At 42.1% G+C, this 25,354-nt stretch overlaps 1 protein-coding gene across 4 annotated transcripts in view; it reads left to right on the top strand.

The window, feature by feature from the left end:
- Nucleotides 1-15,033: 15,033 nt before the first annotated feature.
- Nucleotides 15,034-25,354, top strand: part of ABCC4 (ATP binding cassette subfamily C member 4) — a 142,458-nt gene continuing 132,137 nt past the window's right edge. For 2 of the 4 annotated variants that reach the window (XM_038158871.1, XM_038158862.1), the window contains exon 1: nt 15,034-15,402. In XM_038158871.1, coding sequence (XP_038014799.1) covers nt 15,317-15,402 — 86 coding nt within the window. In that variant the 5' untranslated portion in view covers nt 15,034-15,316. The remainder of the gene's footprint in view (nt 15,403-25,354) is intronic. The other 2 variants (XM_038158844.1, XR_005259508.1) reach the window with 2 other exon arrangements.

Here is a 25,354-nt window from a genome sequence, read left to right as displayed (position 1 = left end):
TGTAATGATGATTTTGTTGAAAAATCTCTAATGGACTCAATTCAGGTATGCCACAGATTGAGCCCATGGAGGAGAACACAATAGTACTTAAGATGTTTATTGCATCTCACAAAATGTCCTGTTGTCACTCATGAGGATACGTACTAAGATGCTAATCCTAAAATCCAAACTGATTTTTTTGGCGATTGTTTTTGCTGTGATATCAAGCAGCTTGGCTTAACGTTCAGGTATCATCACACAGCAGTCATTGCTCGTTTGCAAAGCCCACAGACCTAGTCATGCAGACATTTATATTATATCACCTAAATTAATGTAGGGCCTAGGCACCTACATATTCCTGCCAGAATCAAATCCAGGGGTCACTGTGCTATTATAGCACTTCTGGCAATGCCTTCAAGCCCAAGATTCTGTAGAAACAAATGCAACAGGAAGAGTTAACCTCATTATAAACATATTAATGTCACAAGTGTTAGCAGACAAAATAAAATACAAAATTACGGAGCTCATGAAGCAGAGCTGAGCAATGACCTCATGCTGCTCACCAGCCTGTTGGTCTGTGTTAACTGCTGCTGTTAGGTTGATGTCACCTCTAATGCAACAACTAAAACCCCATTCTTGGGTATGTGTTTTCTCAGACATTGTCCCTCTTCCCCTATTTCTTATACAGCAGCAGGAGGCTCAGCACAGGTAGCACAGTAAGCACCTGAACTGTCTAAGGCTGTTATACAGGAACACATGAGAGAGAAAAGTCAAACATTACCCATTCATCATGGGTCTTTTCTGTCTCTTTCCACCCACCCCATCACCCAGCCTGCATCTCAGAGGTCTCAAAGCTTGGCTCTGCACTCATCTGCTCCAAAAACTGCATTTGTAACAGGCTTCAGAGGGACAAGATGGCATAAGATGACACATTCGCTAGCTGTCTTCCTCCTATGTAGTTTCTGGCTAGACTGGACACCTGAGAAGGAAACACCATTCAGTGCATTCTGTGTCACCTAGATACCCTCAAATTGTGTCCCTGTCACTGCTTAGTTTGCTAGTACAGTAGTGGTGTTGTCCTATTAAAGACATCCCCAGGAAAACAGCATTAGCAAACAAAGATTTCAGTGTTGGCTGGACATCCTGCTTCTCCTCCACAGAGATGCAGCCACCTCCACAGTCCTGCCTGCTTGCTCTGGAGGAGGGAAAAATACTTTCCAGGACATTTAGAAATGCACGCAGCCTGCCAGAGCTGGCGATGTGGAACGGCACCATCTCTGACAGAAAACAAACTTTGCTCTCCCATGCCTGAGGAAAAAAAGTCTCCATGGGTTTCTCCTGGAAGAATACCAGAGGATGATTTTGGCAGGGGGCTGTGCCTGCAGACAGATTATGAGCTCCTTCTGCAATGAGGGTGAAAAACAGAAACAGCCTTGAGGTGCTGCAGGGAGCCTAGAGAACTTGTTCTGTCCTTGGGGCTTTCTCATCAGATAGTTGTGTGTTGTTCCAACCACATTAACTGGCTGAGTTTTCTGAGAAAGCTATACCCAGGAAAGTTTCATCTGACGTTGCAAAGCTTTTCAGACCCCTGGCAGTCAAGGCCAACGATCCAATCCCAAATTTCTGAGTTTTCTATGGTGGTCTGAGAGCAGCAGTCCCTGTGTTAAGCTACTTAGGGGAGACTACAGGGAGCTGGTTGTAAGGGTCTGAATTTGCTCAAGGTCTTTGTGAGGAAAATGAAAATTATTTGTCCTGGATATGAGCAACGGTAACTGGCTTTTGTTAGGTAGCAAACATGTTCTGGTTTAGATTGGCTGTACTGCCAGAATATGGACATGCCAAAAATATTCCCTTCTCCTGACTTCATCTATGTCAGCCAAAGAGATGCATCCTGTGCTCTCCTGCAGCTCTTCTGAATCTGGAGCAACCAAAAAGAGCAGGGCACCCAGGGAGCACATGGCTCATTGTGGGATAAGGTGGGGTGGAAGAAAGGCCCTATCCCATGTCATGTTTGCATGGATGTTGTGGTACCCATTAAAATTGGGCAGTTGGTAATAAAGTTCTGCATAAAAAGAGGTAATAAAGGGGGCAGGAATAAGTTGTTTCTTATTTCTTTGCAATTTTCAAAAAAAATACATTCACATTGAAATATTTTAGGGCCTTTGTGGCATTTTTTTTTTGTTTTTTCCTGTGATATTTCATATGTCAGATCTATTTCTGGTCAGGAGAAGAGACCAACTGCATGGAGACAGTTGTGTGTGTTTAGGAAAGTGTCTGTGTCTGTCTGTGTAAGAATATGACCAGTGCATGCTTTGGATTGCATTCTCTGGCTAACACAGAAATGCATCTGTGTAATCAGAAAAATCTGCTTATAATAAAAATTAAAAGGTTAATTATTCTAGTGCCTGTGCAGATGTTATTGATAATGCCTTTTATGTGAATGAACATGAACAAAGCAGACCTCTGACCTTCAAAGAGAGAAAAGAAAGGAAAAAGCCTAATACTGTGCCAAATTTTAAAATATAAATGCTTCAGGGAAAGAAAAATAAAAAGTTTGAGAGTGCAGAGAAAAGAAAGCAAACATTAAAAACTATGAAAGTAATCTTGTCATTACCACATTCATTAAAAAAACATATTCTGAGTATCCATTCCAAATTATCAATTCTTCAAATCTCATAAAAAAATAGGGCACATAAATTACATCAGGACGGTTGACTTACATTACATATTGAGTCAAGTCTTCAGATACTTGCATCTCAGCCTATAGACACAGGGACTCTAGAAGATAAAGCTCTTTTATAGGATCAGAGGAGTAGAAACATTTAAACCAGATTGTGGCTAAACCCAGTAATAAATATCCTGGGTTTGAAAAGTCGTAATCCTGTTTGACATTTTACCTTCTGATTCCTCCATGGTTGTTCTGGTTTGCTTGTAGTGCTGCTTGGGGCAGCAACTTGCAGAAGTTTTTGCATGAGGAAGGAAGGAAGGAAGGAAGGAAGGAAGGAAGGAAGGAAGGAAGGAAGGAAGGAAGGAAGGAAGGAAGGAAGGAAGGAAGGAAGGAAGGAAGGAAGGAAGGAAGGAAGGAAGGAAGGAAGGAAAAGAGAAAGAGAAAAATTCCTCAGATCATGGTTTTCTTGACATACAAGGCAAAATGTTCAGTAGTTTTTTATAAAAAAAGGAATTCTGGCAAGAGAATTCATTCTAGGTTCACAGAATTCTGTAAAAAATCCCAATTGAGAATAACAGCAAAAGACAAGAGAAATATTTTTTTTCTGAAAAAAAAGTTTTGATTCCTCCATTTGAAATCACTTGTTCGCTCTAGAATTTCTTTTAGAAATTCTAAGATTAATTTAGAAATTTAAGATTAAAAATATAAAGTGTTCAGATTTACAGGCTTAGTATAAAGCTTTCTTCAACCTGAAATTACCTCTTCTATGAAATTACCATCAAATAATAATAAAAAAAGTATCATTGACATACCTTCATCCATCTATCCATCTAACTGCCAAAAGAGCATCCTTTTATCCACTTCCCTTACTGCTTTGACTTTCTATCATCTGATATTTATTATTATTTAATTGTGCTGCCATTCATCCAAGCCAGGGCTGAACTGTGCAAGTTGCTGCATGATTAGGTAGCAAAACCTTTAAATTAACAGTTTCACTAAAGAAACCTTTTAGATTAGAGACATAAATAAAAAGGTTTTAATCGAATACTTATCCAGTGCAGTCAACCAGCAAAAATGGTTGCCATGGCAGCTAGAACTTCCCTGTATAAATATTAGGAGCTGTGACAGTTCACTGGTCAAGCAACAAAGTTAGGAACCCCTGCTTCTTCCTTGGCTGTAGAAACGTATCATCAGCCTCTCTGACTTCTTTATTTGATCAGCTGCCAACAAATTTAGGTGTGAGTTTTTTATGTTGCTAAAGTCTGCTATGGAATATAAACTTTTTGTCCCTCTGTATCAATCCCTTGTTGTCATTCATACAAATTCTATCCACCCTAAATGTATTTTGCAAATGATGCTTTGAGCATCATGTCCCATTAGGGAGCTAAGGATGTGCTTAGCCTAAGCCTCATGGGTCTCAGCTAGAAGCAAAATTTTAGGCTTCTCTACTGGTTACTATTAGGAAGCAGAGACCAAAATGCAGATTTGTCTCACCTTGGCATTTGTGGCATTAGACTAAATTATATCACCACTACATTACTGCGTGATTTTTTTCCCTGGTGGCAAAGACAACAAGAATTACAGTTCCATGTTTCTTTTGTAAGGTTACCACACCTTTAGAGAGAAGCATGTTATCTCAAGTGGTGCCTAATTCACATACAATGTCACCTATTTCACACAGAGGGAACAACATCACTTTATATCTCTGGACTCGCAGCAGCTTATATCTTTCTGAACAATTAAGGGCTGCAGGGATGTTTGGGGATGTATCTCATATCTGGACTTACCTGAGGGGTTGTACAATGAATGGGAACAGGCTTTGGAGCCCACTTGGGGTTCAGGAGTATGCTAGATTTATTTTGATTTCCAAGAGTGCTATTGACTCCTATTTACCTGTTTGGATGCTGTCAACCTAATTTATGTGCAGATATGTCCAAGGAAACAGCCAGGTTAACTGAGTCACTCCTGCTGAATAGAAACTCTGCAGGAGGAAGTGGAGAGCACTTACCCAGTTCACCTACCCACAAATGTTCCAAAGCAGAACTTACTAATGCCATGGTTGTCTTACACTGGGTGGGCCTCCTTCCTTCAAATAATGACCTTCCTATAAGGAAATATCATTCTTACAAAATTACTTAAGTAAAATATTTTTTAAAATTTGGCAGGCTAAATGACTCATTCAAAAGGGTCATTATTTAAAGCGTAGAACAAAAGCTGGCAAAATTACTCTTATTCTTTTTCTGTGATAATGTAACTCCTGGGAATCCAGGTCCTGAAGCAGAAGCTCTGTGCCAGTGCTGGACAATTAAAGGATGAAAGTGATTGTCAATCCCCAAAGGATCTCAGTTTTAATATATGAAAACAGAGGTTTATCCAATCCTCTTGAAACTCCGTTTTATAAAGGTTACCAGGTAGGAAAATGAGGAAAATGACAGAGTTCACTGAGAGTTTTTTATTCTCCATTTTCCTCTGTTGAAAAGAGCAGGCAGGAAAAGCCGTCAGCACAGGTGACATTATTAGCAACATGGCAGGATTGTGGAAAACTGATTCTTGTTGTGAAAGGATAATCGTGGTGCTGCTTGCACGTAGAGGGGAAAATCTTTTGAACATCCAGAGAGAGAGGGATGATACATTTGTGCAACCTTCTGGTGGCTGGTCATCTCCTTTGAAGATGATCTGGAGAAGAAAGAAGCACACACAGTGGCACCAACTTTCTCTGGCAGGAGGGATGATGGTGTAATTTTGCTGCTGTGAAGTGTATTTTGAAGGGTATGAAATGCACTTATTTACAGAAACAGAATTACAGCTGTGACTTCTGATACATCCTAAAGCCATTCCGTGCATAGAGATGTCACTTCATATACACACAAATTTATTCCCCCTATTCCTACCTGCCCCTGGTCGCAACTGAGGAGATTTGTAAAGAAGTTTTCTCTCACTTTGGTCTGTTGTCAGGTGTGATGAATACATTTGGCTTGTTGGACAAAGCAGCCATTCTACACTTATCCATCTGCTGGTCATCTTAGTACCTGGTACAATCTTCCTCCCTCCCTGCCCCCCTTTCATGGTTAACCTCAGCTCTCTCTTTTTCTATTATGCTCAGTTTTCCGTCTTTCTACCTAATTTTCCTTCCTTCTTGCTTTGGCCCCATCTTGGATCCACCTTCTCCCCAAGCCTTGGATAATACCTCCCTCCAGTCCTTCTTCTCAATCTCTGTGGTTCATGTAGCAGTCCTTACTGCCACAGCACTTGTTCTTACACTGACTTTTCTAACTTCACGGCTGTTTCTCCTCCTCCTTGTGCTATCGTGTGGAACCACCCTCTTCTGAACACATCTCCAGCCTTTTTATAACTCTGACACAGAGTATAAAGGTTGAGAGGCCATCAGAGTGAATTTGCAGGCCACAGATTCAATCAGGAAGCAGGTAGATGCTAGCAAAGAAAAAGATTAAAATGTAACAAATGCAAATATGGCCACAGGATTCCCAGGAATGCTTTGCAGCTTCAAAGGAAGAGGAAGAAGTGGATATGTATAGGTTTACATCTGGCCAGTTCAAGTAATGGCATGGAAGTGCTCCTGAATTTTTCACCAATGCTAAAAGTTTTGTGTATTTTGTGCAAATATAAGTAGCCCTTTCTCTTATCTCCCACAGAACAAGCAACTGTGTCTTAGTTTGGTGGTATATATCTGAAGCCATGATATTCTTCTTTCCTTTTTACACTTACACACCTGCCTGTTCCCTCAGAACTATACACACTCTTTGCACTTGGACATGAAGCCTTCAGCCCATAGGAAATACAATGAAGTGCAGAATACAGAGTGCACATCCCTGAGGTATCGTGGAATACTGTAAACACATCTGGTTTTTATTCTCTTCTATGTTTTCCATAAACTATTGTTGAATGCAAGATCTCAGTTCTTGCCCTCCAAGAGCACTGATGCTTCTTCTCAGAGATCTAAATAAATGCCACAGCAACCAAGGTAAACTATCTTCCCACGGCAGAGGAAGCAGAATGTCCCTCTGTAAGAATAAGCCTCCCTCTGTGGGAGACAAAATTTTCCACCTTGGTTTGTCTGAGGCTGGGAAACAAATAGTCATGGAATGGGAGCACTAAGGAAGACTTCACTGCCTTCTCCTCTAACAGCAATATACATTACACCAACCCTTTTTCTCTAACATAAACACAGCTGTGAGCGTATTAGCTTGAAGCCGCACAAACCGAAACAGATTAAGAGCAAGAATAAACATGACATTTAACATGTTGCGAGAAGATACCTAGATGCAACCGTGATTAAGGTGTTGTAAGACTCTGCACGCAGGAAAACATATACTTGGTGCCTGTGAGTCAGTCTTTATAGGCATTTGAGTCACAGAAGTATTGAATTGTTTAGGTTGGCAAAGATCTTTAAGATCACTGAGTGCAGCTATTACCTAACGCTGCCAAGGCCATGGCTAAACCATGTCCCCAGGTGCCACGTCTACACATCTTTTAAATACCTCCAGGCCTGATGACTAAACCACTCCCCTGGGCAGCCTGTTCCAGTGTTTGACAACTCTTTCAGTAAAGAAATTTTTCCTAATATCCAAAATAAACCTCTCCTGGTTTGAGAGGTGACCTGACATGAAGTCATTTCCTCTTGTCCTGTCACTTGGGAGGAGAGACTGACCTCCACCTCACTGCAGCCTTCTGCCAGGTAGTTGTGGAGAGCTATAAGGTCTCCCCTAAGCCTTCTTTTCTCCAGAGAAAGCACTTCATAGTGTTTGGGTTTAAATTCACCATTTTAAAGTAAACCAGATGAAGGAAGATTTTAGCACCATTTATTAGATAAGAAATCTTCTAAAACTCTGACTCACAAAATGCATTTCTGGTATGTAGCCCACCTGCGCTTGAAATACCCCAGAGAAGTGTCAGGCTGCCAAGAAATTATTCAGGACTAAGGGCGGCGCCCAGTGGTGTGTGGATAGGAGTGAGGAGGCCAAGGATATGTGGACAAAACCCCCTGCCTTTTGGGAGTTCTGTGTCGGCAGGTAATTGGTGTTCTGCTGACAGCTGTGCCCAGAAGTGTCAGAGAAACTTTTGTTACTTTTGAAACTTCTCAAACTGTGGGTGCCCCAGGAAAAGCGGGAACTCTGAGTGACCCAGCCAAAAAGTCAGGCCTTGGACCTACATGTGCTAGACCCTGGTGAAACACCCAAGAGCTAAGGAAGGCCAAGTGATAACAGTGTTGACTGACTGTGTTGGTCAGAGCTGAGAGTAACTATGTTTGCAGTCATTTTACATGGTTTGTGTTCTGATTTGATGGTCTATATTTGCTGGTAAGCACCTCACACCCAGGTCAGATGTGACCTGACATCAGATGTGACCTGACATACATTGAAGATGTCTCTGCTGGCCTGATTATTTATTTTAGAACAGAATTGCCTTTTTCTCTTTCCATGTGTCACTAGCTTTCCAGGAAAGTATTGAAAATCGAGTAAACTATCCTCTTCTTTCTCAGCAGAAAAATAAAGAAAAAACTGCAAATTTTCAATTTTTTGAAATTATAATTCGATTTTTTTCCCCCTTTCCTATCCTTAGCAGCATCTTGTTAGAATTTCTGGTCACTTTCTATGCCTTCTGTTTCCAAAGCTAATGGTGTACACACATACAGACTTGCATTTCACTTTGCCTTGTAAGGTTCCTATTAAAGTTAGAAATCAAGTGTGCAGTGTGTTTCATTTCCTATTGAAACTTACATGACTTTATGATCTCTAAATATTATCCATTTAGTAGCATTCCAGCCTTTTTCCATCTTCATCCAGGGTGCTGGATGACATCAGGCATTTGCTTAGTCCATTGGTGACAGCAAATACTCCCAAGGCATCTCAGAAAAGGTGAAAAAACAGTTATCATATATTTTAGGTTCATTCATATTTGAAGAAAGTGTATAAACTGAGGATCTCTACTGCCAACATATGCAGTTTCTATTGTGAGATCAGAAGTCTTGCCTTATAACAAGAGAAGTTACTTTAATCATGTCCACAATCCCATCATAGCTGGTAATCCCCAACAGGGAAAAAACCACTCAATTTAATAGGGAAAGTTGCCACTCAATTTGGGTAAGGTTTCCTGTGACTCTGTTACAGAAAGAAAAAAGATCTATGTAGTAATTTATGATGTTTTTCTGTGTTGTCTTCTGTCCCCTTGCTATTGCCAAAAATACTTTTATTAAAGTTCAGTCTGGCAATGACAAATGAACTACAATCAGGATCCAGATGATTTTGACAGTGATGTTTCATTCTGAAAAGTGACCTAGGTGTCTCTCCCTCTGGAGCTTGTTGCTTACTCATGTCATTGCTAGGAGGGAAAATAATTCTGTAAAGACATTTTTGTTTTGTTTTGTTTGACCATCCGTACAATGTCTTTTTTCTGATTTTAGCATGTATGTAGAGTGGCTTCAAGAAAACTCAGAAATATCTGGGCTGTAATGGTGGAGCTGCCGACTGATTTGCTCTGTGGCTTATAAATTTGTGAGTGCTCACTATTTGACTTTTCCTTTTTAAGATAAAGGAGAACACCCATGCTTCCACTTCTGACGTCTCTCCTCTCTCTCTTGCCCATTTAGGTTAACAACAAATGAAAGAGAACATGCAATGGAAAATGCATTTATATAAATAAATGTAGAAAATGCAAAAGAATGCTGTAATCAAGAAAAGCTTTGAAAGAAGCACAAATGTTACTCATTCAAGTCAAAGAATGTTATTTGCTGGTAGTTTGTTACATGTCTTCATAGTCACTTTTGAAAAGAGAGCTTTCTTATCAAAGCCATTTGAATTCTATGTTTTACAAGTGTTCTGTATGCCAAATTTTTCTTTAGAAAATCAAGATAAAACTCTTAGGCATAAGATCCTCATCCATATAGCAAGAGCACAGTACGACTGGAGTCAGACCTGCATGAACTTAAACGAACCATTCACCTCCAGGCTGAGAGGAGGTTTTAAAAAGGAGTTTTTCCCTCCATTTTCTGGATGTCATGGTAATACTCTGGCAATCTTGCCCAGTCAAGTGAGTCCACAGACACTGGCATTCACAGGAAGCACAGAAGTCAGAAGGTCAGCTAATCCACTCCCTAGTCTCAGACTAGGTTGCCTGTGCTGAGCAAACATCACGACAGGTATTACAGAATGATTGAATCATAGAATATCTCAAGCTGGAAGGAACCCACAAGATAACTGAGTCCAACTCCCTGCTCCTTGCAGAAGCAATCTCATTTTTATAAGTCAGGAATGGAAGTCTTCATTTCCCTAGGCCATCAGTCACAGTCTGCACAATAATTGCAGTAGGTTGGTTTTTGTTTGCTGATTCACCTTTGCCCTGAAACTACCTGAATTTAATTTTTTTGTTACTGTAATTCACTGTTGCTTGGGGATTATGCCTGGCTATGTGCTTTAGTATTAAGCTAGAAAACTGAGAGATCAGGATAGGAAGGAGGCAAATAAAGTGCAAGATTTGCTGTAACATATAAGAAGAGACTATAAAGAAATACTTTGGTCTTCAGAAACTGTATTATCAATATTATAAATGTGGTTCAAAAATAGAAGACTTAAAAATGTAATGAATAGAAGCAGGAAGATCAATGTCTGTTACCTGGTGAGAATAGAACAGTGAAATAAGCTCTTAGCTGCTATGTAGCTCAGGACAGCAATATTGTAAATATGTTAGTCTGTGTTTTCACTAATAGCACAGGGAGCTGTTGCTGAAGGCCTGCTGCAACCTCATCCAAATCATCCTACAAAAATGTCATTCTCTAAGTGCATGAAGTACAAGAGATGAAATTGTTAGGGCAGCTGAACAACTGGTAGGTGAGTCAAGTTTAACTTTAGTACAACCATTTCTGATACTTTTCTACTGCATCAAATGTTCAATTTAATAGAAAGTAACTGGTTTGAATCTTATCTTAGCAGATAATCAACAGAAACTATTTGCTACAGAGAAATTATTTTAACTCAGTTTTGTGAAAGGCAGATAAGTATATCTGCAACTGCAGTCATCTATAATACATCAGAGATATCAGCTGGGATTGGCAGGTAAAGCATCATTAAAGGAAGGCTGAAAACTTCTGGAGTGGTAACTTGTGGCTGCATGGAATATCCTACTGCATCTAAAATGTAAGTGGACACCTATATGGGTGTGTAGGCACCTGATTTGCACCATAATTTAAGGAGAATGAATTCACACAATTAGCACAAACAAGAAACTATGGCATGTAGAAGATTGATATGGGGATGTAGAAGAAAATATAGGGAAAATAGAAATGGCTAGTGGGGTAACAAGAAGAAATAGGAAAGGCATCCAAGGAAGACTATTGACATTACATGCTGATGATCAGGCTGAAACAGCAAAATTGCAGCCTGGTTCTGCTGCACTGCCATTTCCACTCTGCAGCTGAAGAGCAGGCCAATGTGTCTGTACTGCAGAAGGACAAGCACCAGCACTGGATACATCAGCCAGATGATGAGTCAGGCCACTGGGTAGTGACAAGCTGGGCTGCCAGCCAGTGGGACAGCCTGCTTTCCTGCCAGCAGCGTGGTGGGATACAACACTGCCTGTTTGGGCTGTCAGGCAGGCATATGGTCCGCCTTTCTGCCTGGTTTCAGTCAAAAACATTAAACTCAAACAATGCACGGCTGCAAAGCCCTCTCATTCTGCTATCATAGCTTGCCTTTGGAGCACTAATCCCTCCAACATCTTTCAAACAGCTTTGAATTTGATTCTGTCCCTAATACTGCCCCAGAAATACCACGTAGTGCTCAGCAAATCTTTTATACAAACTTCAAACACACTCATCCACAACTTCTTGGTTTTCTAGGTGCTCATCTCAAAGCCCTGGGGTGTGATAAGGAAAAATTCTTCAGCCCTGAAATCAATGGCTGCTTGCTTGAAAGAGAAAGGTTATAGTGCTACATCCTCCAAAAGACTAAGCCTTAGGTTCCTTTTGCATAACAGGCACCAGTGCCTACATTTCACCTCAAGATTCACATTTTATTTGCCATCTGGATATCAGCGGAAACTGCCCAGTAATCTTCCAAGGGTTTTGAGAGAAGTGGATGTATATGAACTCCCTGATGGTAAGTGCCCTAAAAATGCAGATGGACAAACTTGTTAGTCTGACTGTATTCAAAGTGAAAAGACAGTGAATAAGGGCCACACATGATAAAATGCTTACTTACTGACTACTGTCTTTCTTGTGCACTGAATAAATAGTGAATCTCAGGTGTTTGCACATTTGTGACATCCCCTGTGATCCAAATTTATTTTCCCAGAACAATGTATATGCATAACAAGTTTAACTCAGTTGTCACTGCCTTAATATTGCCCTATTTGAATAGCTGGCTTTGCTAGATCATTATCCATATGACTATGATAATTTAGATTTACTAAGTCACACTTCCATTAGTTTGTTACATATCTTGCTCTCTCCACATGAAAATAGTGTTGCCATAGCAAAATGTTCAATGCATAAATTGGCAGTTGCTCTTTCTGACTCCTAAAATAGAAAGAGGATTATTAAATTCATTACTGCGCTCTTTTCCCTTCCCTTTCCTCTCCATGGGCAGTCTCAGGTTTTCGTGAGCACTTCTTTGCCCAATTGTTTCACAATTTTTTATTACTGCATTTGCTTCTAATTGCACACTCAGCAGATAGAATTACAGGTAAATCTGGCTTTCAGGATTTATTTTTTTAAATGTTATTCCCTTTTAGTTTTTTCTTCTCCAAAACTTTTTGTAAGTGTTTTGTTTTGGACTTAGAAGTAAACACTAATATATATTTCAAAATTAAGTGGTGTCAGCATTCATCAGTCATAATGATGGCAGATGAAAAATGTATTTCTCGAGGATTGATTTTGTCCTTTTCCCATCATCACAATAATATGGAAAAAAAAGTTATTTCAATATTTTGCTTTAATACTTTTACCTGCATTCTGAAAATAAATTACTTGTTCATGAATAGTCTACTTCCTTCCCCAAACTAAGAAATCTTAGCGTAATCTTTCATTGCACAACTACTTCACAAAGCTGAAGTCAGCCTTAAGATTTACATTTTCCTTTCTCCCTCTCTCTGACCCCATCTTTATTGACATTTTGGGACTTGCACTATGCTGTCATACCTTTTAATTCACTCATGAGTATCTAGTTAGACAAATTTGTCTTACAGAAATCAAAACTTGTCATATTTTGCTGATGGGCAGAGCTTTTCATCACAAATTTTGGGAGGTTCTTCAAATTTATTATCCAGGTTCTGGACTATATAGGGAATATTTTGTTAAAGCCTGCCCTTTCAAACCACTGCATCATTTCCATATTTTTTTTTCCCTTGTTTTTATCTGTGAGGATCTAGAGAAAGCTGTTGATAGGTGTACTACTTACTGTTCACGAAATTCTGTGGCACACCGCCTATGCATGAGCAGGGCAGGCTGTTCCCAGCCCCATCAGTGTTCACTGACAGCAAGCTCAAGCTGGATTTGACATTCCTTCAAGCATGAACTGATGCTATTTATTCAATAATGTAGTGTAGCCCCAACTCTCTTTTATCTCAACAACATGTCAACTCTGATGCGTATAATTAAAGTCAGATGCCAACCCTGTCAATAGTTTCACTGTCAATACATTTCAGCAGGAAGAGATAGGGTTGGTTGTTCCTGGGGACATGAAAGGAATACACAGAACATAAGAATGGTGTTTGTTTTGGGGCTGCCTCAGAGTGGAAAGGAGTCTAGGAGACTCCTCAGGGTTGTGATTAGTTGCCCAAAATCTAGTTGGAAGTTAGTAACTAGTGGTGTACATTAGGTGTTAACATTAGGTCCAAAAGTATCTGACATCTTCCTAAATGATCTGTAGGAAACAGAGGGCTGTCTCAGCAAGTTTACGGATGATCACAGAATCACAGATCCATTAAGCTGGAAAAGACCTCCGAGATCATTGAGTCCAACCTGTGGCCTAACACTACCGCCACATCCAGTCTTTTCTTAAAGACCACCAGGGACGGTGACACATAACTGGAAAGAGTGGCTAATCAGTGACAGATAACACTCCACAGACTTGTGCTGCCATCCAGAGGGACCTCAACGGGCTGGAGAAATGGGCTGAGAGGAACCTCATGGAGTTTGAAAAACGGAAGAGCAAAGTCCTGCACTCAGGGAGAAACAATCCCAGGCATCAGTATGGGCTGGGGGCCACCCCAGCTTGGGGTCCTGGTGGATGCCAAGTTGAACATAAGCCAGCAATGTGTCCTTGTGGCAAAGAAAACTAATGATATGCTAGGATGCATTAGAATGAGTATTTGCCAGCAGGTCAAGGGAGGTGATCTTTCTTCTCTACTCAGAAGTGAGGCCACCCCTGGAATCCTGCATTCAGTTCTGGGCTCCCCAGTCCAAGAGGGACATGGACATACTGGAGAGACTGCAATGAAAGGTCACAAGGATGATAAGGGACTCTAGTTACCTTTCCTATGAGGAAAAGCTGAGAGATCTGTTCAGGCTGAGAGGGACTGTTCAGCCTGGAGAAGACTAGGCTCAGAGGGGTCTCATTAGTGTGTATACTGATGAAAAGAGGACAGAGTCAGGTTCTGCTCTGTAGTGCCCGGTGACAGGACCAGAAGCAATGTGCACAAGCTCAAACACAGCAGGTTCCATCTGAACACCAGGAAACACTTCCTCATTGTGGGGGTGACTGAGCACTAGCATAGGTTGCCCAGAAAGGCTGTGGTGTCTCCATCCTTGGAGAGGCTCAGAAGATGCCTGGACATGGCACTTCAGCAGCAGAGGTTGGACCAGCTGACCTCCAGAGGTCTCTTGCAACCTCAGCCATCCTGGATTTTAGAGACTGCAGAGAAATAACAGCATGGCAGGGAATCATTCTGCCACAGAGATTAACAGTTCTTTGGTTAACTTCGAGTACATGTCCTCTATTTTCTGTTTTCCTTGCAGTTTTCACTACTCCTTTTCATCAGGGTCCCTTTGGCAAGCCATAGCTGGCATGACTGGAGAGGAGTTTGGTGACCACTTTGCTGAACCTTTGAGAACTGCCAATTTCAGTGATGCACCACGTCCTGAAATTAATTAGCTCCTTTATTATGTATCACCAACCTCTCCTAAACATTGTTCTTTTGGTTTAGTTTTCGATTTCTAATAGAAGAATATGCAACATCTGGGAAGGAGCGCTGACAGCAAGCGTTTGTGACGGCGCCTGGTCCCGCTAAGCCTGACTTGGCCCTGACTCGCGACGGATTTTTCTGTCCAAAAAAAGCCGGGTGGCCACCTCGCTCGGCGCCGACGAGATGCTTTCCATCAGCAAGGGGCACACACAGGCGCGAAGCCGGGGCGAGCGGAGCAGAGCACCCCGGCGGAGCTCGGCCGGCACGGAGCCAGCCCCAGCGGAGCGGCTCCCGGCGCTGCCCAGCTCCTCTCAGGCTCCGCGGTGAAGCCGCGCCGGCAGGAGGCGTCTTGCGGCGGCCGGCAGGAGGAGGAGGAGGAAGAGGAGGAGGAGGAGGCCGAGGCGGGGGTGCCGGCTCTCCCGGAAACAGCGCCGGCCGGCGGCAGAGCGGCGGTGGCTGCCAGCGGGGGGAAGTCGCTCCTGGTCCAGCGCCCTCGCCGCACGCCGGGCGGGTCGGGGCGGCGTGACGGGCGGCATGGCGGGCGGCATGGAGCCGGTGCCCCGCGAGGAGAAGCCTAACCCGCTGCAGGATGCCAACCTCTGCTCCCGGCTCTTTTTCTGGTGAGCGCCCGGGCGAAGGCAGGGGGAAGGGCAGCGCCGGAGGCGCGGCGCCGGGCATATCGCTGCCGGCTTCACCTCGCCCGGCCGCTCGAGCCCCGGCTAAAGGTGCCCGGCTCGCACTTGAGCGCGGCTCCGGGAGCGTCCGGGCGCCCCGGCGGCGGGCGGGAGAGAGGGAGCGAGCGAGCGAGCGGGGAAGGGAAGCGGCGGCCGGCGCTGCCCCGCTGCGCCGTCGGCTGCCGGCAGTGACTGTGCAAGCGCGGCTCGGGCGCGACCTGCCGCCCGCCCCCGCCGGCCCGGCTGTCAGCGCTGCCGGCCGGGCAGCCCCGGCTCGTAGGTGGGCTGAGGTCTCCTGAGGTGAACCCGGCAGCCCGGGATAATCCCCGGCCGCGGTCTGGGGACGGCGCGGCCGGGGGCCTGCCTGTCTCGGGCACTCAGCGCTCAGCCGGGCGGGCGGCGCCGAGCGCGGCCCCGTCGCCCCCCCGAGCACGTGTTTGGTTCCCTCGGTAGCTGCGGGGAGGACGGGAGCGTCTTCTGCTTCCTGGCCCGGGTAGCCCTGCTGCCGGTGCAGGGCTGCTCCCAGGCATTGTTCTGCTTCCCCGTTTGAATAACGGGTCGCGGGCAGGGATTGCTCATCCCGGCGAGGCGTGCTGGGCTCGCCGTCGGCGTGAGGCTTTGCCCTCCAGCAGTGAGGTGCTTTCCGACCCGCATGGCTGCGTGGGAACTCCCCGGCGTAAGGGATGGCTGGGCAGTCTCCCGGCTGCCCTCACCCACACATCTGCCGCCTCCGCTGCGCAGGGCTTGCGGTCTCACAGAGCGAAGGCTGGCGGTGTTGCCACAAACTTTACGGGGCCACATGGCTACCAGGCCAGAGTCAGAGCTTGGTTTCGTACCAGTGGGGACCTCGGCGCGGGTACATAGCTGTACTCAAAGAGGTGAGGAATTGCAGCTCAGCATTTTAGTTGCTTTGAACTGTAGGAGGAAAACGTGTGCGAAGTAAAACGGGAGAGCACCAAGCTTGTTTGTCCTAGCAGATCCCATTTGGAAGAGCACTTCCAGAGAAAGCTCTTATCCCGCTTCACCTGCTGCAGCCTGAACCAGGGTGCACATATTGTGTGGTGGAGGAGGGGGAAGGAAGGGAGGGCATGGCAGGTGAAGCTCTTTTTTTGGAAGCCTCTGAAACACAAATAAAAACCTCTTTGATTCTATAAGCAGCTCTGAGCAGGTGCAGAAGTCCCATTTGAAAGGTAGTGGGATTTTAAAAACCCCGACAGATTTTAACTAAACATGTTTTTTCAGTCAAGGATCTGTCCTCAGAGGTACTATGTGCAAAACCAAAGAAAATAAATAAGTAATAATAAAAAAGGCAGCTTGTATGCTTGTGCAGAACTGCCTGTGTTCAGCATTTTGACTTTTACTTTAATACCAGGGATGCGTATGTTGGAAACAGCCATGTTGTGAAATCCAAGCAGAATGGGATGAACCTAAGTTGGCCATGTAGCATTCCAGGACTTCTTTTGGTCTGTTCCCTTTCCCTTGCTGGAATCTTGTGGTGTTACTGGTAGTTCTGCCAAAACCAATCCAGCTAGCTGGGAAAAAGAAGCATGCCGTGCTCATAGCCAGCTTTCTGACTGCTTGTACCATTCTTTTGTTAGGCCTTCTGTATCACTCTGCATGTATTGCAGAGAAGCGTTCAACAGCAACAGTGAAATATCTTAAATTTCCCTCGTTTTAGGCAAGCACCTGAAAGGCTCCTTTTACCCCAGAGGTGTTTTTAGGTTCTTAACTTTGCAAAGGGAAGAATAGGTGGAAGGCTGTGCTTGAGGGGTGACAGGTCTGCTCAAAGTCCAGAGATCGACTGGGACTTGGGACCTCACAGATGCTGGTGTACAACATAGGGCTTCTGCTTTGGAAAAGGGTTTAGTGGAGCATGTAAAGCTTTAGAATTTGCCCAATGTCCTCTTTCTCAAGCTTTTATAGCAAGCAGTGTAATTCACAGCAGTGAAAATAGCCTTCTAAAGTCTCATCTCTTGCCTGCGGTGCGTGTGATCACAACTAACATTGGTATATTGGTCAACAAGCATTAGTGTTTTCTGGGTGTAAATTTCAGCTAAAATGATTCCTTCACTGTTCTCTACTGTTCAGCCTGGAGAAGACAAGAAATGGAGCCTTGTGGGTAAAATTGAGTAAGCAGGGGCTGTCAGTTTTCTGCAAGTTATTACAATTTTGCATAAAATCCAGGAAGTGTTAAAACACCCTCCCATTTAGCTATAAAGCTAACTTTAAGGGTAACTCTTAAGAATTATTCTCCCTTTCTACAACGAGTGTAGCATCTCCCAGCTGTGTGAGTATTGCTTCATTTTAGCTGATGTCTCACACAGGGCGTTATGAGATGTTTTCATCTGGAGAACTGGGAGAACAGTGCCTGAGGAAGGCCATCCTGTGAGCAGAAGCAGCCACCACCCTGTGGTTGTGTGCCTGCTCTGCTCTCCACATTCCAGGTATTGGCTGCTTGTTGTCAATGATGGTAAAAATACGGCATTGCAAGCAGCTGGGCAAAGGTCCTTCTTATTTTTATTTTGTTTGTATTTGTCTCCAAAAGTGCAGTTTTGCCATTGTGAGGAACCACCCTCCCATTTGTTGCCAGTGGTACAAAATAAAAGCTTACATTATTGCCTGGTGCAAACAGGATCAAACTCATGGGAGAAAAAAAGTCATGTTTTCATTGAGTTATAAATCTCAGGTAATGAGTGTGTAGGCTGAAGAGACATTCTTCTTCCATTGTTTGAAGCTTGTCTTCTTGATTTTGGGTTGTGACTTTAGCAAGTATGAGCTTGATGAACGTTAAACGCTCCAGCAGTACATTCATGGGAAAGAGGAGCATCTGGAGTGTGTGTTAATATTGTTACTTTTATAATGCATCCCTTGTGTAATGTTACAAGAATGAAAACTATTCATGACAGAAGTGTGAAGATCAGGGCAGTTGCAAAATATTCTTGTTTTCTGTGTCCTTCACCGAATTAGCTTTATTAACAGAGGTTTATCAAAGCCCAAATTGGCCTTCTGGATGTTTCAGATATTATTGTAACTCCTAAATTTCAAGAGTCACACTTTCCATGCCCACCAAACTTTTTAAAGCCCTGGCTGCTACTTCAGTTATAGTTTGGAGTGCTTGTATTTCTGATTTAATTAATTTATATTGTTAGGTTGTTGTTTTTTTTATTGCTGGGTCTGTTTGCTGGTGAGAATGAAGACTCTGAAGAATGGATAGGAGGGTTTGCTTTCTTTTTAAGGTTTGTCCAAAGCAGAGAGAATTCAGCCGTGTTTTTCATGTTTAAACAGCTATTCAGTTGTAGAAAGCTTAGGAATTGAAAAAGCCTTACAGGCCCCCATGCAGCTGAGAATAGCACTTTTTGCATCTTTTTTTCTGATGTGGGTGGTGGGGATTATTAAATTAATAACTTAAGAGAGTGAGAATATTTCTAATTTCTGGCTATTAACCCGTCTTTGATCTTGCATGTTCATTAAGTAGGAAGCATATCTTTATTTGCTCCGAGCACTTGTTCCCTTGAGTTACTAAATATGTTTTTTCTATATAGCAGTTGAATTTTTATGCATTCTGCTGTTTGGACATCAAAACCACTTAAGTGGAAAGTTGCCAAATGTAGGGTATGATTAAATTTTTGAAAGACTCGATAACTTTTACACTGTTAACAATATGAGAAGGAGGGCAAGCTGCAACACCCTGGAAAGAGTGTCCAGCATTTTTTGTGCAGAGAAGTAAACAAAGTTAAAGTTCTTCTAGATTTCATACAAATTTTTAACTTCATTTTAATAATAACAGTAATTACTTATCTGTCACAGACTCACCATGACTGTGACAAGTCTTTGAGTGTTTTGGAGCACTGAGCACTGTCATGATCCTCAGGCTAGATGCCTTTTCACATCATGACTTGACATGCAGCAATTGCCATTACAATAACAGCATTAAAATGTAATCTGAAAACTTGCAGCAAGGCATCTACAGAGCTGTTACTCCAAGGAATAAGTCAGTGATTGGTTTATCATTACCTCTTAGTGTCTGGCAGCATTGTCTTTACTTACTACATGTGTATTTTGGGGAGGAGAATGACAAAACCACTAAGTCTTCTTCACGGATCTGATGTGAAGTGCAGTGGGAGAGAAGAGTAAAAAACAATCTTAATTTCTGGGTTTAAGTGTAACATGTAAGTCCCAGGATTTTGAGTGAGGACTGTGCAATGTGTAGCTGCTTGCCTGACCAAATGTCATGTCACAGATTTCTCTTGTAGCAGTGTAAATAGCTACACATCTTACTTAATTTCCTCCTCCTCTCTGACCCTGTGGTTTAGAATCAGAAAGGCCACTGACTGATTTCACTAGATTTCTCAGGCAGCCTAAGTGTTGCCTTCTTATCTGTCTTCAAGTGTTTTTTGCCTTGCATTGAAAGAAGTTATGGAAAGAATTCATCATTGTTCTTGGATATTTCAACTGAACTCCAGCAGTGCCACCAATAAAATTGGTTTGTGTTCTTTACTGTGTCAATGAACAGATTTGACTATGACGATTTTACATTTACTTAACATGAAAATATCAGGCTTTGTGACTTGCCTGGGATCTTGCCTGATATTTAGTGAATTCCCATGGTCAATGCCTGAAATTGCACGGTAATGCCACTTTATAAAGACATCTGAGGTAGCTAAGTTCATTATTGACTTACTGGTGCTATAAGAAACTCTGAAGAAATATGTAAGCATTTTCAGTATAGATAAACAGAAAACACGTTTTCTGTATCCTGAGATGGATATCACACTTGCTTCTCTTTTTCTCCTGGATGAAAAAAGACTGAGGATCATACATACAACTTTGTTTGAAAGATAATGCCTTGTTTGTTCATTTATCAGATATTTAATGCCCTGCTGTCAAATTTGAATCATTTGTTCTCTTGAGCTACTGCATTAATTTTTAAGTTTTGCATGTTTATTTGCAAGATGTCTGTATTATGCAAAAGAAAATACTTGAAAATTATTGTTTATGAGCTAGTAAAGTTAAAATATGTGGATAAAGAGTGCTGAATAGATTATATGGATTACAGCAAGTGTGTATAAACTGTTGAAGTGTTAGCCTTTGCTATCTACTGTACATATCTGTGCTTAGATATGCAGTTAGATGAACTGTTAAAAACATAATGAAACACCTCCTATTTGCCTTTGGAATGCTTATGCAAAGCCTGCTGTATCATTTATGAGAGAAAATGTCTTCTAATTCCTGCAAAACTTCAGAATTAAGATTATGTCATGGTGCTGTTTTTGTTTTCTTTTCCAAAACTAATTTCCCTATCCTGCTTCTAGAAAACTAGGTCTTATATAGAGTGGAAGAGGGAGATAACCCAATTAGATTTTGGGAGTGGAAGGTTGAAAAGACCAGTCATCTATTTTAGGTTATTTGTTTTCTATCCCTGGCACCGTACCGCTTGTAATAGCAGTGGGAACTCACAGGGCATTTTAATTCTCCCTATTTCCACTGTTTGTCAGAAATGATGTTAATACAGAAATTCCCACCATGAGGTCCTTCTTTAAAGAGTAACTACTGAAGTTTATTTTTATAAGTCAAAATCTTCAGACCATTTCATCAAATCTTTGGTACTTTGGTATTTTTCTTGGCCTGTGGCTGCTGGGTTTGGAATTGATATTTTAATGATAGTCTTTGAAATGCCACAGGTACAGGTGATGCCCCTTCTCTCTTCCCTGCTTCTAGGCCTGCAGAAAATGTTAGTTTGCAGTATGCTCCCCCCTTCTTCTTGCTATGTCTGTGCCACTTCTTGGTGTCTGAAATACCAGGAAATATGCTAGATTTATAAGGTAACTCCCTATCTGGCTGATAAACAGTATGAAAACAGCCTGCAATAAATGTAGTCAAATACCAGTTGTGTTACTGTCAGCATCAGAAAGTGGGTGTTCAGCAGCTTAGCTGCTCACACTGTGCTGTGGAAAAAGCAGCAGCTTGGAAGATGAGATGGAGCTGGGTATCAAAGGTTAATACAGTTGGTATTGAAACTGGAAGCCTGAAGGGCGTTTTTGAGTTAATATGGCTTTGAAGTAATTTCATTGTATTCCTATTTTTTCCTTTTGTAAGCAATGAGAAAAGCTGCTCTTTAATCCACATTAAGCTGAGGAGGGAAGTTGCAACCAAAACACAGTTGAAAAATCATCTGAAGAAATATACCAGGCTTACTCTGTTTACTTTATTACTTGTGGATGTCTGCCTTCCTAAGGGAAGTGGGAGAAGGCAGCTTACTAATGAGAATGATGAACAAGTGAAATGGAGAGGTTAAAAAAAAATAAAATCACATGGTGACTACAAACTGTTGGTAGGCTATCTATGAATTCTTGCAGAATAACTTTGGAGACTCTCAGTGCATGTGTCCTTCTTTCTGTACACCCAGAAAGCCAGCAGTGATCCTCTGGACTGAGAGCAAGCACATAGCAGTGCTGAATGGCACTGCTGGTGTAGAGTGTCAGATCACAAAGATGGGTAAGTACCGTGAGGCAGGCAGACTCCTGGGGTGAACCAGGGAGAATAAGCAACATGCATTATTATCCAAATGGCCTGTGAGGAAACCCCATTTATTTTATCAAAAAAGCCACCACCAAAGTAGGTGATTAAAGAGAAAAAAAAAAGTGTTATTTTGCAGCGTAGTTGTTCAAGTAGTGCTTCCAAGCTGCTCAAGGGAGACAAAATCCTAGTGTTATGGAAGAATTTGAGTAAACAAAGACTCTCCTGTGCAACTGCTGAAAAATAACTGGACATTGAGTGTAAACAGGTGATGCTTGCAATGTAATGCACAAATAAGCTTAAGAGGAATGGGGAGAATGCAGTTTGTAAACCACCTCTTTATGGAATTAGTTGATGAGAGCATACCGGATGTGGCTTTGACTGGGTGCTGTAAAGTTATCCAGAAATTAAACTTCTGCTTATTATTACAAATAAAAAAAAATTTTCCTAATTAGGCAAGCAGTTTGTGTAGTCTGATTTTTCTGACTCGTCCTGTGATAAAGCAGGAGTTCTTGTGAAACTGGTGAGAAAGAAATTTTGCCCTTGTGCAGAGGAAGGAACTGTAATATGCAAGTGACTGACTGTGGGGTGATTGTTGTGGGGCTGGCCCAGGCAATTGAGACTTGTGGGTGCACCCAGGGCCCTTACAGACACTTCCTTTGATCTTAGGACATTTTTTATTTGTCTCAGCTTTGTAAAGTAATTGCAAATGCTTCTTGGCTGATGTTTTTTGACAGATTTTATCAGTTAATGAAGAACTTGAAGTGTATGCTTGGGTTTCTAGAAAGCTCTGCAAGCCTGCTCTGCAGTGTGAGAATAGTACTTTTTTGAGTATTTGCAAGCAGGACATGATACAAACCCAGAGGTACAGCGGGTCCCATCCCTGGATTAATGAACCATTTGAGCTGGACCCTGCTATTAGTTTCCTGTACCTGTCTGTAATGTATTTCTTCCTTGGCTGATAGGAAATTATTTTGGGATGATAGGAAATGTAATTTACTTGTTTAGGAAATTCTATTTCATGTGTGAAGCAGAATAGCATGACTAGCTGTAGGATGACTTCTTTTAGGAGGGTAAGCAAACACTGTCTTAGCTTTTTCTGCAATCTTAGAGTCTTTCCAGTATCTTGGTGGAGTTGCTTTCTTAACAATTGGTAAAAATTGGACTTTTCCCGAGCAACCAAGTAAACTGTAGCTGGTGTTGTAATCTTAAAGGGTGTGTAATGTCAGAGCCCAGGAGTAGGGAAATGCAGGAAGTGAATGTTTATATTGTGGTCTTTGTGTATCTGCTGGTTCAGAAATGAATCACTTTCTTTTTTTATCAGTGCCCAAGATACTGCTGCAGAGGTGAAAAGCCTTTTGGGGTCAGAACAGTGATTTACTGTTTCACAGCTCTGGGTTTGCACCAGGTTATAGAGTGATTTTTTCATTTATTTTTTAAATCTTTATTCCAAGTGACATCAGTATTCTGGTAGTACCAGGGACTTACTCTGGGCATGTTTCCAGACTGATGTCTTTGATCAGCTAATCGTTTTGATAGAACAGAGGCATTCCCAGCAGAACACAAGGTACTCAGGATTCTTACAGATACTCACATTTTTATGTGTAGGTCATGCTAGGAAGAATTTGGGCTAAGCTCTTTGAAAGGCATCATGTGAACCCCATGTTCTAAAAGAGTAACTAAAATGAAGCAATGTGTAGGAAAAAAAAATTCAAAATTCCTAGCAAGCAGGGATGTACCTGGGAAAAGTAAAGACAGTTACTAAGGATAAATAAAAAAAAAACAAACCAACAGTTACTCTGTTTTTATTTAAGTTGAATAGCTTCTTCAGAAAGAAGTACAGAAAGGCAGTGTGAGTCTTACCTCCTCAGCATGTGTTCCTCTCTTTCTTCCAGTAAAATAGATTGGTATTGAGCCCATCATTGAGGTGAGAGGAGGGATTTGCATGACTGTCTATATATTTACTCAATTTCTTTAATTTAGGTTATTATTTTAGCTTTCTTATTAAAGAATAATGCAATTTGCCCAGGTTCTGTTCTCATAACAAATGCTGATTTTTTTTGTGAGCTGTTTTTAATACCCTTTCAAGAGATCTGTGTTAGCTGATCTTGTTCTGACAAAAGACATACCACTCTAATGAGTAGTCTTCCTTTATGGCTGTGTTGAGGTTTCAGGGACGTTCTTTATGTAGGCCTTTGCTTTATTTGTCAGCCTCCTCTAGCAGCCCTCTGACAGCACTCTGATTTAACTGAGCCTTCAGGCGAGAGATGGGCTTGGTTGGTTTGTGTGTTACAAATGTGTGACTTGAGTAACAGCGGGCTGTGTGAAATAGGTTGGTCTCAAGTTCTGCTGGGAGCACAGAGAATTCCACAGGGCATAATCTGCATGTGGCATTCCGGTGGAAACTTTTACTTTAATGACTGAATAGGAGCATGTGCTAAGTCTTCTGTCTGGAAGTAGACCTTCCAGCATAAAGTTCAGGATGCATCACTGAAATGATGATGCTCAAACTCTTCTTGCTGTACTTAGGGTTTGCAGAAGAGCTCATTCTTGGGATAAAAGCCCTTCAAGGACTAACCATCATTTGAAAAGAAAAAGGTTTAACCTTCTCCTAAAGGTCTTTAACTATATTCTGTTAATACGGCATACTGTTAAAAGGTTTTTTACTCCTGAGATCTTCATAGCAGTAGCTCTTGAAGATGGGTGTTTTGGGCAACACTAGTCAGAAAGGTCAACAAGGGATAATTTTTAAATTTTTTGAAATTTTTGATACATTTCTTTCCCTAGCCTTACGGAAATGTGGGCTTGTGCTGAATCTTTGCCATGTTGTCCATTATAATAAATGAGTCACAAAATTAATTGCTGCAGTTGACTGCTTATTCTGGATTGGTTTTCCTTGTGTTCTTTCATCTTAACATAGGTTGTAGTGCAATATATTACTCTTTTCAGTGTTATGGTTTTAACTGATTGAAAAAAGGGAGAAGCCCTGAAGTTGCACCAGTCTCACTGGAACTCATAGCCTTGAGACTTCTGGCAGTTTTTACCCTGCACTATCATCTCTCTGCTCCTTCAATCTTTTTCAAATTCACTCACACTGTAGGTACAGTGTGGAGATGGGGAGACAAGGGATTTGCTGCAAGCTGTAAGAACTCCTCAGTGGAGACGGGCATACCATCAGATTGTTGTTTTGGGTGTTTAAGGACAAAGGATAAACTGGATGGCACTTACAGTCCTGTACACTTGAGAGTGTTGTCTTTCAGTGGGTTACTTTGCAGTGGACTGCACATCTGTGGTCAGCACGTGCTGCTCTTGGCTGTAGTGTGGAATCAAAAGCCATCAGGATTGAGCAATTGCCTTCAGCAGAAGGCATTATTCTTCCTGT

This window comes from Motacilla alba, chromosome 1 (assembly GCF_015832195.1).
Source record: "Motacilla alba alba isolate MOTALB_02 chromosome 1, Motacilla_alba_V1.0_pri, whole genome shotgun sequence".
NCBI lineage: Eukaryota > Metazoa > Chordata > Aves > Passeriformes > Motacillidae > Motacilla > Motacilla alba.
This window is presented reverse-complemented; position numbering and strand designations above follow the sequence as displayed.